This window comes from Monodon monoceros, unplaced genomic scaffold, assembly GCF_005190385.1.
Source record: "Monodon monoceros isolate NGI ecotype Baffin Bay Population unplaced genomic scaffold, NGI_Narwhal_1 Super_Scaffold_19, whole genome shotgun sequence".
NCBI lineage: Eukaryota > Metazoa > Chordata > Mammalia > Artiodactyla > Monodontidae > Monodon > Monodon monoceros.
Genome location: NW_021703775.1, coordinates 42,002,593 through 42,018,244, shown reverse-complemented (window position 1 = coordinate 42,018,244; position 15,652 = coordinate 42,002,593). Strand labels below are relative to the sequence as shown.

Sequence of the window (15,652 nt, the reverse complement as noted above, 5' to 3'; positions counted from 1 at the left end):
ACAGATACGAACTACTATATATAAAATAGATAAGCAAAAAGGATTTACTGCATAGCACAGGGAACTATATTCAATAACTTGTAATAACTTATAATGGAAAATAATCTGGAAAAAATATATAACTGAATCACTTTGCTGTACTCTTGAAAATAACATAATATTATAAGTCAATTTTACTTCAATTAAAACAACTACATAACAACAACTACGAAAAAGATAGTTTCTGGCTTGCAGTCAAGGGAAAGAACCAAGATGGATTGCTCTGATCCCTTCTTCCTTTCTTGCTCTTATTTTATAGAGCTTCACCCAGTGTCTTGATTTTCTTCACAGTATTAGAGAGCTTACATAAATATTTTCCAGCCTTGTGATTATTTGACTTCAAATATCATAAATATTAACATTTCCCCAACCCAACTGTATTTTCATTATTCACCATGAGATTTCTGAGGAAGGATATATTTGATATAGAGATGCATTCACTGGTTAAATGTCTTGTCAGAAAGTTAAAAGAATTCTAGTATTTCTAATTACTAGTCTTGCTTTAGGAATAACAGCAACTTATTTATTCACCAATGTTTGTTAAAAACCTAACAATCCACAATATAAAGAATAGACTTCATAGTTCCTTCTTTCAAGTGGCTTAAGCTTAAGATGGGAACTAGATATTTAAGACCTCCATTATTGTTTTTTATCTACTTTTTTTTTCACATCTTTTTTGGAGCGTAATTGCTTTACAATGTTGTGTTAGATTCTGCTGTACAATAAGTTGAATCAGCTGTATGTATACATATATCCCCAAATCCCCACCCTCTTGAGCCTCCCTCCCACCCTCCATTATTAATAAGAAGTTTGATACATATAGAGTTGGGAAATACACCTTATACACATATGGTACATAATTGCTCATTTTCAAGGATGGTTTTAGAAGTCAAGTAAACTTTAAGCCTGAATTCTCTGATGATTAAAAACCATTCATTTATTCAAACACGCACACACAGACATGAAACATTTGCTTTCTGCCTTTTCAATAATAAGTAAAATGGGACACAGTTTGGGAAGATACTGAGACAGGGCTGGAGGAACACATTAGTATTTTGTTGGGGAGAGTTACTGAGGATGGAGTACTAGTCATAGATGTTTGCTCTGCAGTGCTTCAGCATCACATGTACTATCAAATTTTGTTTTCCTCCACGTACCCCTATCCCTTACCTCATTAGCATTCCTATCAGCAGCACCCTGCTTCTGGGGGACTCTCCTGGGAAACCACTCTTGGGTAGAAGGAACATGGACATAAAGCTTTTCGCTTTTTCTGCTTGGCTATAAGATGGTTACTTCCCTCGCTCTTCGGATCTTAATTTCCTCATCAGACCTCTCAACTTCCCCTCATCATTCTCTTCTAAATGTTCCATTCCAGGGAGGAACCAGGCTTTTGTTCCACATTTCTGGGGACATGTTCTTTTTTCTGTCTAAATGTGGATTTTAATAAATTGTAAGCATACCTGTATCACATATTGGTTTTGCTACTACTTTTGGCAATTCATTATGTACTTCCTGTGATGTCCCGTGTGTTAACTTTCCTGAGCTATATATTTTGCTTCTTTTATTGTTATTTTATAATTCATGGGTTAATGATGGTCAGTTCCCTGAGGACAATGGCCACTCCTTCCTTCTACTTTTATTCTATCAAAGTGCCTTACAACAGAAAGTGGTTCTTAAAATTTGATTGGATTTTATTGAACATTAACTGAATGGTTTTGCATTTTGTTTGATCAGTTTTGCTTGTGATATTGCCTGGTTACCCTTGACTAGTATGGATGTACAATTATTTCAAAGGTAGTTCAAGTTAGTTGAGTTGAGTTAGCCGAATATCTCAAGTTTTTAAGTCACTTTGTACACATTTACATAACATTGATTCATTCTCTGTCCCTCCTTTTAATTTGAAAAGGTTATTTGAAATTGACAGCAATAAGCTGTTCATGCTGCTGCCAGTATCCTGGCACTCAGCCTTCGTTTCATGTCATTCCTTCACTTCATCTTTATTAAATGTTTACAAGTAATTTAGGTTCAAGCTACAAGCCTGCAATTGTGGCTAAATGCTTGCAATGACAGCTGTTTTCTTCTGCCAATATTTGAATGCAGTTTTCTTGATCAGTTTTATTTTTGAGTGTGCAATTTGCAGTTACCTCCTGGAAAAAGAAGCATGGTAATGAATTTCAGATGTGGCATGAATTACTTATTTGTACCTTCGTGCAAAATCAAACACATTTGGGGCAAATTTTGTTTACTCTTTGGTTTCAAAGAATAAAATTGTGCCAATAATTCAACAAGTGCAAAGGCAATCCTTACAAATGGGGCAATTTGTTGATTTCAGAGACTATAGTTTGAAATTTTCTGCTGGAGAAAGAAATAATGAGTCAGTACCAGTGCACATTCCTGAAGTTACCCAGGCTTGCAATTCTAGTCTAATCTGCTTCTTTTTGCTTCTATGGGGAGAGGAAAGTTCATTCTACAGATTGCGTTAACTAGCTTTAACAAGAGTCTTCTTGTCTTTGATGGGAAGTAAATCTGTGATAAAGTTTAAATTGAACAGAAGATACTTATGTGAATACTCTTCTAATATTTGATGATATTCACAGAATCTAAAGGAGATGTCAGCTGTGCATCAGATATTGAAAGGATCTCCTATCACTTTGGTAACCAAAACACACTTTAAGGCCAAAATCAGAATCAACCTCCTCCTCTTTCACAACTCTACATGAACTGAACCTCCAAACAACAATGTTTGTGCCTTGAGCATAAGGGGGATGCCTATAGAAGGTAGGGGTATCACAGCACCAATCCTTACCATAGCCAAAACATAACTGCAAGTTTCACTTACTGACAATTTAAGGGCAGTTACAGCATTTTACACTTGCAGGTTTTATAGACAGGTGCAAGATCTCTTGTTTTCTGGTTAAAATGTCCCCTTTTCCTCTAGATTGCACATATGTGTCCTTGGTTTGGGGATATAGTCCTAACCAGAACTCATGGCCAATAATATTTAGGGATCAGAGCACTGGTGATGACAACAAGAAAGGTGAGAGAAATGAAATGGAAATATTTTTCTGTCCTATAAGTAGAATGTATATTTTAGATGTTTTCTCTTCATTACTTCCCATATCCCACGTAAAGTATTCTGACCTTGCCCTCTCGTTTTTATAACTGAATGCAGCTTCCTGAAGTTAAGATTAAGTTAGGCCATTGGTTCTCACACTTCAGCAGGGATCAAAATTATAGAATTGTTAAAACACAAATTGCTGAGCCCCATCCCCAGAGTTTCCAATTCAGTAGGTCTGATGGGGCCCAAGATTTTGCATTTCTAATAAGTTACAGGATAATGCTAATGTTTCTGATCTGGGGACCACACTTTGAAAATCATTGAGTTAAACAGTTATACAACTTAGTCTTCTGTTGCAGAAGAGTGATCATATTGACCTCTTCCATCCTTCCACCTCAAATAATTGTCACTCAATTTTTATGAAGGAATTTTAAAGAATTTTCTGACTATGCATGAATCAGATATACATATTATCTATAAAATGTATATTAAAAATGAGTCTTAAATTAACCGAAATTTTATGACTACAGTGTTTGGAAAAGTAAATTATGAAACAATGCTAGATTTTTCAGGAGGAAATCAATGCAATTACACTGCATCAGCTTATTTTAAAAGTAATTAAGTTTTCCCTATAAACTCAACTCCTATCCATTTATATGGCCTTAGAGAATTTTCAGATACTCAAAGGTAATTAACAAGTAAACACAATGAACTATTAGTAAGTTAATACCCATTTTACTTTGTGCTTGAAATATTTCTTTTCTGTTAATATCATAATTTACTCAATTATAGTCTTCCTTTTGCAAAATATCTGTTTTCTGAGATCAAAGCTCTTCGCTGGGCTGTATAATTACATGTAACAAAAATTAGGCGTTTCCTCACAAAACTAACAGGAGAAAACAGAGACCCTAATGACATTAGTGAGGATCAGCAAAAGGTTAGTGTTTGAAAGTTGTTTGGTAATGACAATGCCAAGTATGCTAAGCTACTTGATTACACTATAGTTTATAAATCCCCTTTTGGATATGTGATCATTTAAGTTTCAAATGAAAGAAGCCGAAGAGAGACATCCCTAGCATCTGAGAATCTGTACATGTTAGTTCAAGTTTCTCTTTTTTAAAGTAGATGTATAGATAATAACATTTTTCCTTTTCAAAATAGTATTTTAGTTATCCTTATGTTTATAAAGAAACGTGAGGAGGATAATTGATGGTCCCCAAGAGCTTAGAGCTTTTTAACCCTGAGTGTAATTTTTTCATTCCTTTAGGCTCTCCAAAAGGCAACAGTTTTTTCTTTTTAGCTTTTTAGTTGCTCCTGTGTCATAGGTAATAATAATACGAATCAAATAAAATAATTGAAAATACAATTGAAAATTGAAAAAAAATTTTTTGGCAAATAAAACTTTATAATTGAAGTATGGTATTTAATTTAGCTGAGTGGTAAAATTTTTCCCAGTGGAAATGAGGAAAGATGAGCTAACTATGGTATGACATGTATCTAAGTATGTAGGTGCTAATGTATAGGTATCCTACACATGCAATCTAGAACAATGTGGAAACTGACAAACTGGTGGGATCCTGATAACTGCAAAGAAAGGCTCTGTCCAGGTACATAAAGATCAATGAAACATGGTTTTTCAAAGTTCAAAACAAATTGAAAAAACAGTTTTACTGGACAAACAATGCCTTAACCTGAAAAAGTGGCTCTAACATTCGTTTTTTCACTGTTGGCTGTGATGTGCAGGACATTTGGTTATTGGGGGTTTGCTAGGGTGATGCACAATGCCATTTCCCCAGGACTGAGGCATTTCCAGCGATGTGGGACATTAAGTTTTCAAACCAGGAAAATCTTGGGTAGACAGGGATGGTTGGAAACTCTAGAGTATGCTTTCACATCTCTCAGTTATACCTTATATAACACAAGCCAGGTATTTCACTCTGGAATAGGCTCCACAATCAGCTTCATTAGACGTTTGTATCAAGTTCATTTTTTGATGGTATGGTTTCTTTAGCAAGTTAGTAATGATACTTGTAAAACCTGCATGAGGTTAGTAATGACTTAATTGCCAGCTATGCAAAATATTCTACATTTAATTTTTTGAAAGTTCAATTAAGTGAACAAATTCCTTTGAATTGGGCAATTGATGCTTTCTCTTATTTGCCAGTTCCCAAATGATATTTTTTTCCTACAAGAATGGGGCTCTTGGAAACTTATATATGATAAAAAAAAATCTTTCTCAGCTTGAACTAGTGATTTCCAACTCCATATCCCTTGAAGAAGATAACATAGTGACTATGCACTAAAGATCCAACTTCCTTTTGGAGCAGATGAATATCTGTTGTCTTTGAGGTAGATAATATTTCATGGAGAAATGAATAATTTCTAAAACTTAATTTTTACATGACTCCAGGTATGTAACACTGAAATGATCTTCATGTAATGCGATAGCTGCCAAAGATGGGACCTGTCTTTGAAATTCTCAGTGTGAATGGCCTCCCCAGTATCACACTCAGTTGGCAAAAATTACCTGAGAAAAACTGCTTACTGTGAATTGATATTTGGATGTTATATTTTAAACCCCTTGGTTTTGCACAAAATTGAAAAACTCTGGACAAATAGATGAATAAAATTTAAAGGATCATGTTTTCACTAAATGTTAAAACATGGAAAGCTGGTTAAAAATATATTTATAAAATAGAATACATTTATTTATTTATCTATTTATGGCTGTGCCGCACTGCATGTGGGATCTTAGTTTCCCGACCAGGGATTGAACCCACACTCCCTGCACCGGGAGCTGAGAGTCTTAAACACTGGACTGCCAGGGGAGTCCCTAAAATAGAATACATTTTAAAATATCTAGTGGTATTTAAATTAGGTGGCAACTGTGATTGGTAATAGTGCATTCAAAGGCATGACTGACTTTAACACTGAAACACAGTTCAGATTTCAGCCATTACATTAAAAATGTCGTCAGCTTTAAGTTATGTACTGATAAACTGTACCTGTTGAAAAATATATGTGGGAAAAAGAAATAATTGTAATACAAACACGACCCATCTACAGGCATTCATTTATTCTGATCCAGCAACCATGGTAAATATGTTTGGATTACTGGTCATAAGTATGCAACATTTAAAAGGGAGTGGAGATCTTTATTAAAACAGAAGGCTCCTCAAACTCCACAATGATGTCAGTAATGTAGGTCCTTGGAGCACATTATTGTTTCAAGCGGAGGTCCCCACACTTTCACATTGGTTATAAAATATTATTTTGTGCTGCTGGCCTGGAATGAGAATGTCATGCATCTGCAGGCAATCAGAAGAAACTGGACTGCATGTTTGATTGGCTAAATAATAAACGGGCACAAGTGTGACTTGACTTATGTTAGTCAGATTCCCTAGACAGATTATCCTGTTGTTATCATATGAAATAACCCCCTTTTATCAACAATTAAGTAAATCCACATTTATGGGCACTTTGCAAAATTGTGAGGTGGGAAGAAATCCAACTTAAGCCTTAAGTAATCCAGAAAACTTTTAACCCTACTTTTAATGATACAGACCCCCAATCCCAAATTTTTGAAATTAGTTGAATTATGCAAAACAGTTTGGGTTGGAAATGCCCTGTGTGCACACAATCAATGAATATGTATTTAGCATCTACCATAAGCATTTAATAGTTTTAGCTTAAAATTAAAAAGAAATTCCCAAAGAAGTAAGGATTATAAATATTTTAAAAGTAACTTACTTTGTAAGATAGTCTAAATCTTTAAGAAAAATTAAATAGGATTTCATTTTTATTATTCACTTTTTATTATACAGTTTCTACTGTAACCAATGCATGCTGTAAATCCTGAATATGTTTTATTCTAGAAATTTTTCATTCGATTCTAGGCATTGTTCTTGCTTTCAACCACAACTGTCAATGGTGGACCATAAACTACTTTGACAGTTTCTGATAAACGATCCATTCATTTACCTGGGTTTTCTTCTCCTAAGTACCATTAAAACATACATCTGAAGTGTAAAAAATAATTCAGTATGTAAAAGTCAATACTTCAAAAATTTCAGTAAAACTTTTCAGTTTCAGGAAAAATACCACCAAACCTTCCAATATAATTATATATTTAAATAACACAATTAACAGTTGGTATTTTAAATAAATTCAAGGTATTTTTAAACCAGTATTCACTCAAATACACACACCATATATATTTTATATAAATATATATTTATTTGTAAATATCTATTTATTTATATATATAAATAACCTCATGAGGTTATCTCTTTGACATAATCCTTAAATTAAATATCTGAATATCAAGCAGATGCTGAAGCATTCGTCATCAATATTGGAATTCTGACTCATGACAGTAACACAAAACAGATGCTAATACGATAGGTTCTCTGAAAAGTGACACCATCACAGCATGGGTTAGCTCTTGATGTGGGATACTTAAAATTTGAACACAAAATATAAAATAATAAAAGTCAGAGCCTGATAGGTTTCCTTACTTCATTTATAAACCATTTAAAATCTACTATATACAGAAGATAAAACTCAACACTGGTGAATAAGGGGCAGCATTCTAGAGGACCAGCAGTTGCTTCTTTCACTTAATGCAGCAGCTAGGTGACCCCAGTTGAACCCTTCAGTGTTGAGGGAGGAAGGTGCTCTTCCTCATTCAGGCAGGTAGAAGGTAAGAACTCCTGGGCCCCTTCCATTGGCCAGGGGGTACCAGGCACTTATGGTGTCTTATGGGGTTTACCCAGTCAGCCCCTGGTAGTGAAAAAGTAGTCTGGAGCTTCTATTGCCACACTAGGCAGATCTAAAAGGGTTTGCTAAGTAGGCAAAGAGGAAGAAAATCCCTTAGCACAGTCCAGTTAGTTAGTATCCTACATGTCTTCAAAGCCCAAGATTCTTATCACTTTGCTAGCATGAGTCTACAGCTGTTTCTAGAATACACAGTGATGTGTACTCTTTGTGAAAATAAACAGAAAAACCCAAGCGGACAGTGCCATGGTGCAAGTGATATAAGCGAAATGTGCTCAAACGAGAGCTTAAAAATAGATATAAATGTGAGTGGGGGACACTCCCTCAAAGGTAATGAGAAGCAGAAGTCCCATTTCTTTATTCCTCTGTGAGGAAAACAAGTCAGTGGCAAGTTCAATAAAAAGAAAGTTTGAGACCTTAAAGGCGGACATTTGTGGAGTAGCTTGACAGCACAATTTCAAATTCCAAATGAATAATTTGCTTCTTTTGACAGCTGTGACTCTGGCCCCATCTGTCTGGGTTTGAACGCTGGCTCTGTACTCACCACCTGTGTGACCCCTAGTTCTCAAACTTGGCTGCACACTGGGACCACATGGGGAGCTTTAAAAAAATACTGATTCTTGGAACCCACCCCCCAGAGACTGTTATTTAATTGGGCTGGGGTGTGGCTTGGACATGGAGAAGTTTTAAAGGCTCCCAAGTGACCCTAAATATGTGCAGCTAAGGTTGAGAACCACTGATGACCTCTCTGAGACACAGTTCCTCATTTGCAAAATGATGATGGTACTGGCAGCAACTACCTTTTAGGACTGTTGTGGTGATTGAATATGATAATGCAGGCAAAGCACTTAGCACAAAGTCTGGCGAGTGGGAAGCTCTCAGTAAATATGAGCTGTTGTCATCCTCACCACAGGTGCACCTGGGCAAGAGCTTTCTCATTAGCATTGAAAGTCATGCTTACCTTGGCACACGTTATGCTCACTCTGCTCATAGCCTGTTGCACACTGGATCCGGTGAGAAGGGTTGGAGGGAATGCGCTGAGGGTCAGCTGGGTTCCGCCGGATGACAAAGTTATTTCGGCCAGTCTGCACTTCAGCAGCAGCACTGGCGACAAAACCACCCCCAGGCACCGCTCCACTGGCTGCCATGCCACTGGCTGCTACACCCCCAGTGCCTGTACTAGAGGTCACAGCTGCATTTGTAGCTGCACCCACACCTTCAGCTGCTGGTGTTTCTTGCTGTGGTTGTTCATTGTTGACAATAATCTGAGCTGTTTTAGGAAGGCAGAGGTATCCTCCATAGTGGTTGACGCATTTCATTCCACCTTTGCAAGCGTCTGGGACAATGTCACATTCATCAATATCTGTGGTCAGTAATAAAATAAGTCAGGAATCTTCTTAGAGGGGAAACTCAACATGTAAATATATGCTTATGCCTTTTGGGTATAATACAGGCAGGACATGAAGGACATATGAGATGGAGAGCTACGTTCAGATGGGAAGTCTTTGAAAGTTGGCTCACCTTTGCACTGCTGTCTTACAGGATCCCACTCATATCCATCTGTGCATTGCTGTGAAGAAAACATCAAGATGGGGCCAGGAGACAGTTAATTGAGTATCCATTCTCTGAGAAGTCACTCTAAAAGCTTCATACTTATGGCAACAATCTTTGTGCTAGAGTCCTAGATAGATGATGAGATGGGTAGTTTACCATTCTGTAGCTATTTTAAAAAGACACATCTGTGCACTGGACCGCTTCAGGGATCCCTTCTCAATCACCAGCTGTCTCAACTCTTTTGTTGTATTTGCGTTGGGTCCAGTTGCCCATAACCATCTTCTTGGAATTCCTTTCTCTCTGTCCCAATACTAATATTCTGCAATCTCTCTGACTGCTTTTTTGCTTTATTTGCCCCTTCTTCCACACTGTAAATTTTACCAGAAAAAAAAAAAATTCAGCTGAGTTCTTTTCTTCAGCCCTTGACAATTTCCTCTCTCTCTCCAAATCCTCTTAGAGCATTCCAGACATGGCTTTCCTTATCATTCCTATTCAGTAGAGTCCTGAGCCTCCTTCTCACACCATGGCCTGCCTTCTAGCTTTAGTTCCTACGGGTCCTCTCTAGTTCACTCACTGAAGGAACCATCTGTCAAGTACCTTCTCACACCAGGCACCACCCTAGTCCCTGGGAAAGCAAAGATGATTAATACCTTGTTCCTGTTCTCAAGCAGCTCACAGGGCTGAAGAGGAGACAGACAGGTAGATAAGTTGGAGTAAGATGTCAGGTGTCATGACACAAGTCTACCTGTGGAAGGAATGATGGACCCTACCCAGGGCTGTGGGTGGACATGACAGGGTGGAAGGGAAGGCTTTATGGGCGAAGTTACAAGTGAATTGGGCCTTACAGGACTTTTTTCCAGAGAGAGATGGGGAGTCTAGGATGAGGGACCACGTAAGCAAAGGCGTAGAGTTGTTAAAGAAGGAAGGAGTTACAAGTATTCCTGGGTGGGTGGAGTGAGGTTAGAGAGGTAGGCAGGGCCAAACCTGGGAAGCCTTTCTTTGGGATAGACGGAAACTGAATTCTACCTTAAAGGTCAGTGAATCTCAAGCTCCAGTATGCTTAAGAATCATTCTGGTGCTTGTTAAAATGCAGATTCCTGGGCCCAACCAACGGTTCTGATTCTGTAGGTTTGGTTGGGGGCCTGGAATCTGAATTCCTAACAGGCATCTCAGGTGATTCTGCTACAAGTCATCTATGGGCTACTTCTTGAGAAATGCTGGTATAAGTGATGAGGCCTCTGAAGAAATTTTAAGCTCAAGAAAACATCTGATCAGATGCAGATTTGAGGAAGAGGCTTCAGGAAGGATTGAGCAAAAGTAGAGTAAACAAATAAATAAACTTAAATTCTTTTGTAAGAACCAAGTAAGTAAATAGTAAATTTACTTATATAGCTGAATGGAGACAGAGAGATGAGTTTAGGTATTTTACTGATTTCTGAGACTTAACAGGGTGAAAACTAAACTCACTTTATCTCCCAGACTAATTCTTTCTAGTTTCCCCAATACTGTCCAAGGCACTACCACCTTTCTCAGCACCCAGGATTACAACTTTAACATCAACTTTTCCAATTATTTTCCTTCAAGCTCTGCTGACTTTGTTTCCGCTTTTATCTCTCCCACGTTGGTGTAAGCCTTCCTGGCCTCATAAGTAGGCAAGTCTCCTTAGGTGGTCTCCATATCTCTACATGCTGCACACAAGCCTCCATGACAATCTTTCTTTGCTCTCTTGGTTACGTTGCCCCTCCATCTAAGGGCTCACAGTGGCCTGTAGACCTTTCATCTCCCACTATTGCCATCTCTAGGTTCTCCCCACTACCTAGCTTGTTGTCACCTCCTGGACTTGACTTGGCTGTTTTCACTTCTAGCCTTTGATTATGCCACTTTTTCTGATTCAGGTGCCTCTTCAGCCTTTCTAGAATAATCCAAAGTCATCACTTCCTTCAAGAACCAGCACAGAGTTCTACCTCCTTCAATATGCCAGTATGAACATTAATTACCTCCTTGCTTTTGTATTTCTTTAGCAACATGTATAATACTTTGTGCTTTTCAAAAGTATTTTCCCAAGGTAAATTCCCTAAGGTTAAGGTCTGAATTTTTTTAGTAAGCAAGTAAACTTAAATTCTTTTGATAGTGATGAGCATTGCTTATGCACACGGCAGATACTTGATGAGTGAATAACTGAATGGACCCTATCTTTAACATGAAAGAATATGAGGCTGTCTTGTGGATATGAACCCATCCTTCTGAAAAGTATCTTTCAAGCCAGGCAAAATGACAGTGCACTTGAATAAATCTGTGTGCTAAATAGAGAAGACTTGCAGTTTGCTTTAGGTCTTCAGTTCCAGTACATTCAATATGGATCTACTATTAAACAAGCCTAGAGTGAATTTAGTTTCACCACTTACTGGCTGTGTAGTCTTAAGCAAGTTAGATACCTCTCTGATCTTCAGTTCCACTATCAGCAGAAGGAAGAGGATGTCACTTACCTCATACTTTGCTGTGAGGATGAAAGGAGACAGTGTCTCCACAGTGGAATTACTAAAAATATAGCTACATTTTGTCCTTTAGCCATGAACTAATAGGCATACACAATTCAAAAGAGAACAGCTCTAATCTTAGCACAAAAAGGGTGTCATATTTGGGAAACCTGTTATAATATGATGAACTCTAGTTAGTGGTCTTAAAACTACAGTGTTTACTCCACAGGGAACTTTCTCTGCTAAAGATGAGTAAGATTTAGGTGATTAGCAATGGGCAGGGGGTACAAGATAAGCAATTGTAAAAGCAATAAAATCTTTTATTAGATGAATATAAAAGTGGGTAGCTAATTTAATTTTAGCTCCCTAAGAAGGTAGTAAGTTTAGCCTGAATAACAAAACAATTTCATTTGAAGATAAACAACACATGTATTCATTTATCTTGCTTTATTTATCTTCAGCAGAGGAAGCAACTACATTTACCATTAAGTTAACAAAATATTTATATTAAATCCCATTTGATTTATAGTTGATCTAAACAAGGAATATTTGCCAGATGAATACATTCTAGGGATAATATCAAAAAAGTGAGATAATGTTTATTATCAGTAATTGACATTAGCTCACTTTTAAGAGTTTTATTTTCAAAAATTTTTCACATTCTTTTGAGTGAGATTACTTAATTTTAAATTGGGAGCAAGCAGAAAAATATGTTTTTCATATTCTGATCCAGGACAAATGTCATTTGCCTCACAACACTGATTAAAGACTAGAAAACACAAAACAGAGGTGCAAACAAACTCACCAGAAGTGAGGTAAGCACTGCCCTCTGTTCTCACCATATCCATTCCTGGCAGTGGGAGGGGTTAGATGATATATTCAATATTGTATTAAACATTGGTTATATCCATACAATTAACTAATTAATCAAAATTACTTGGAAATATCAGATATGCTAATTAGAAAATGCAAAACCAAATTTCATACAATGCATTTTAAAACCATTTTGCCAAATATCACATCCTGGTAACACGTAAAGTCTATCTGAATGGCATTTATATGAGTTATCAGTTATACTGTAAATGAATAATAGCCTTTATGAAGTCAAGAAAGTCCACTTACATGAGAACATAAGTCACATGCACAAATGAGGTGATGGGCTTTTGTGATGTTTAACATTCCTATTTGACTTGTCTTACTCCTTGAGTTCTGGTTTCATCTGCATGTATACAGGAATTCAGGTTTTCCAATTACTTATACCCATTAATTTGTTTAATGTGTCAGAAACATGTAGCTTACTTTGGGTTTTGTTTTAAAGGGGTTTCCCTTTTTGGCCTTGCACAAATCCTTGCATTTTGGTCCCTGTCTCAAATGGTGATCTAACAGAACTTTTGTTGTTGTATTTTTAATATCTTCATTGGAGTATAATTGCTTCACAATGTTGTGTTGGTTTCTGCTGTACAACAAAGTGAATCAGCTACATGTATACATATCTCCTCATAACCCCTCCCTCTTGGACCTCCCTCCCACTCTCCCTATCCCACCCCTCTAGGTCGTCACAAAGCACCCAGCTGATCTCCCTGTGCTAAGCAGCAGCTTCCCACTAGCCATCCATTTTACATTTCGTAGTGTATATATGTCCATGCTACTCTCTCACTTCGCCCCAGCTCCTCCCTCGCCCCCCCCCACCAAGTCCGTTCTCTACGTCTGAGTCTTTATTCCTGCCCTGCCACTAGGTTCATCAGTACCGTTTTTCAGATCCCATATATATGTGTTAGCATACGGTATTTGTTTTTCTCCTTCTGACTTACTTCACTCTGTGTGACAGACTCTAGGTCCATCCACCTCGCTACACTAAGTGAAGTTTTGAAAGGACAGGCAATTTACAACGAATCTTAAACATGAAACTTGCTAACGTTTATTATCCACCACAGCGAACAGCCCACATAGACTGGCAGGAGTGGATAAAGTCTCCCCTGTGCCACAGAATCCCTATGAACCGCACTTATCTCAAATTCCATCACCCCTTACCGTGTACGTGATGGTTTCTTCGGTGTCCTGTGACTTGACCAACGCCAGAGTCAGCATAATTAGGAAAAGGGCTTTCACCATCGTGAATCTCAAAGAAAACACAGCACAAACCGATCCTTAGTATCTGCTGCGGGGGAAATAAAACTTTAGCTGTAAAGTAACAAGCAAGATAACGAAGGCGGAGGAGGCTGAGGCTCCATCATACCCAACTTCCAATTTACTTTCTCATCTCCCCTCCCCCTCCTCAACCTTCCCTTGGCCAAACGAGGCACCAAAGACTGTAAAACGGCTGCAGAATTACATTTCACTTTACTCTGTCCGGCTTCGCTGAAATATATACAAAAGATATACAGCGTGCATTTTATACTGCACCTACACAACAGGCTCGAGAAAGGGAGTGAAAGAGAAAGAGTACAGTGTCATTAATTTCAAAGGAGACGGTTCATTTTTTTCCGAGGGCTGAAGTAGGGCAGCAAATCTCATATTCCCTTGAACGTTAAGGCTTTCCCTATAAGCTCACCTCCAGCTAGTTAAGTTCCTTGCACAGCTCAGCAGAAAAACCTGTGAACAAATATGAATTACTTTGGCTTCAAACTTCTTCTTCTTTTTTTTTTTTTTAAACAAAACACCAGAACAAAACTCGGGAGCAATCTCCTCCCCTAGGATAGAATACCTGCCCTTCAGAGCTCCTTCTTACATTCCCCAGCGCAAACTCTCAAAGTGGCATTTCCAGGCGTTCTCTTTGCGCAGCTTTGTTTAAAACCCCCAGGTTGTGTAGAGGAGCAGCCCAAAGCGTCTCATGCCCTCGTGCCTTATCAGTCCCTCGGTCCCCGAAATGCTACCTTCAGGATTGGGGCTGCCTAGGGCCGGAACTGGGCAACCACACAGCGGCCCGAAGTACCAATTTCAGGGCAGCCGGCCAGGCACCCCCAGGGAGGCGAGGTCCCTTTTCTCAACTGTATGTTGTCAGGCAGCCGTCCCCGGGGAGCTGCTCAGCGCTCCAGTTTCTAACCAGCTCCTGTGGAATCCAGGTGCGGCTTAAATCTCTGGCCCCCTGAAACTTTCAAAACCTTGTTTATGGGCAAAGCCCTGTCGGCTGATTGTCGGCACGCACACACATGCCCATCCAAACAGATGTCACCCCGTACTCGCACATGCTGACAGATCGCATTCCTAGACCACACACCTCCAACTCCCTCTCTGCCTGAGAGATCCTGCACAGTGTGCGGCAGTTCTCAGGTCCACTGCACCCCTCAGGTCACCCCACTTATTCCTCGGCGCGCGGCCCCGCGGGCACTGGGCGAGCTGGTGTGACCCCCGCTTCGGGGCTCCTACCTGCGCGGCCGCTCTGCGCTCCGGGCCCGGGCAGCGAGGGGAGAGAGCAGGGGAGGGCAGCCCCGTGGGTCTGAACTGGCGAGGTCTGGCAGCGGCCGCGGCGGCGGCAGGAGGAGGAGGAGAAAAGGAGGGAAAGGGGAGGGCGAAGGGGGGCGGAGGAGAGAGCTGAGGGAGGCGCAAAAGGGCTGAGCCGAGGGCTGCAAACCGGGCGGGAGTGCGCGCTGCGCAGCTGGGTCTGCGCCCCCTTCTACAGGGGCTCTCCACCACCCGCCTGCCCTCCCCTGCCATCCCCTCACTCTTCGTTCCCAGACGCGCCGGAACTCCAGGCAGAAGATGGCACGTTTGGCATGTGACGTTTGGGATTTGAATCGGCCTTGGTGAT

General features: G+C 39.3%; 1 protein-coding gene across 4 annotated transcripts in view; it reads right to left on the bottom strand.

Moving 5' to 3' along the window:
• The window catches only part of EFEMP1 (EGF containing fibulin extracellular matrix protein 1), a 67,939-nt gene extending 52,544 nt beyond the window's left edge, over positions 1–15,395 (bottom strand). Inside the window, exons 1-5 of one of the 4 annotated variants that reach the window (XM_029232000.1) lie at positions 15,271–15,388; positions 14,456–14,496; positions 13,936–14,023; positions 9,395–9,443; positions 8,835–9,236 (exon numbers count right to left, since the gene is read on the bottom strand). In XM_029232000.1, coding sequence (XP_029087833.1) covers positions 8,835–9,236; positions 9,395–9,443; positions 13,936–14,016 — 532 coding nt within the window. In that variant the 5' untranslated portion in view covers positions 14,017–14,023; positions 14,456–14,496; positions 15,271–15,388. Of the gene's footprint in view, positions 1–8,834; positions 9,237–9,394; positions 9,444–13,026; positions 13,124–13,935; positions 14,024–14,455; positions 14,497–14,608; positions 15,015–15,270 lie in introns of those variants that run through there. The other 3 variants (XM_029232002.1, XM_029232001.1, XM_029232003.1) reach the window with 3 other exon arrangements.
• Between the last annotated feature and the right edge of the window lie 257 nt (positions 15,396–15,652).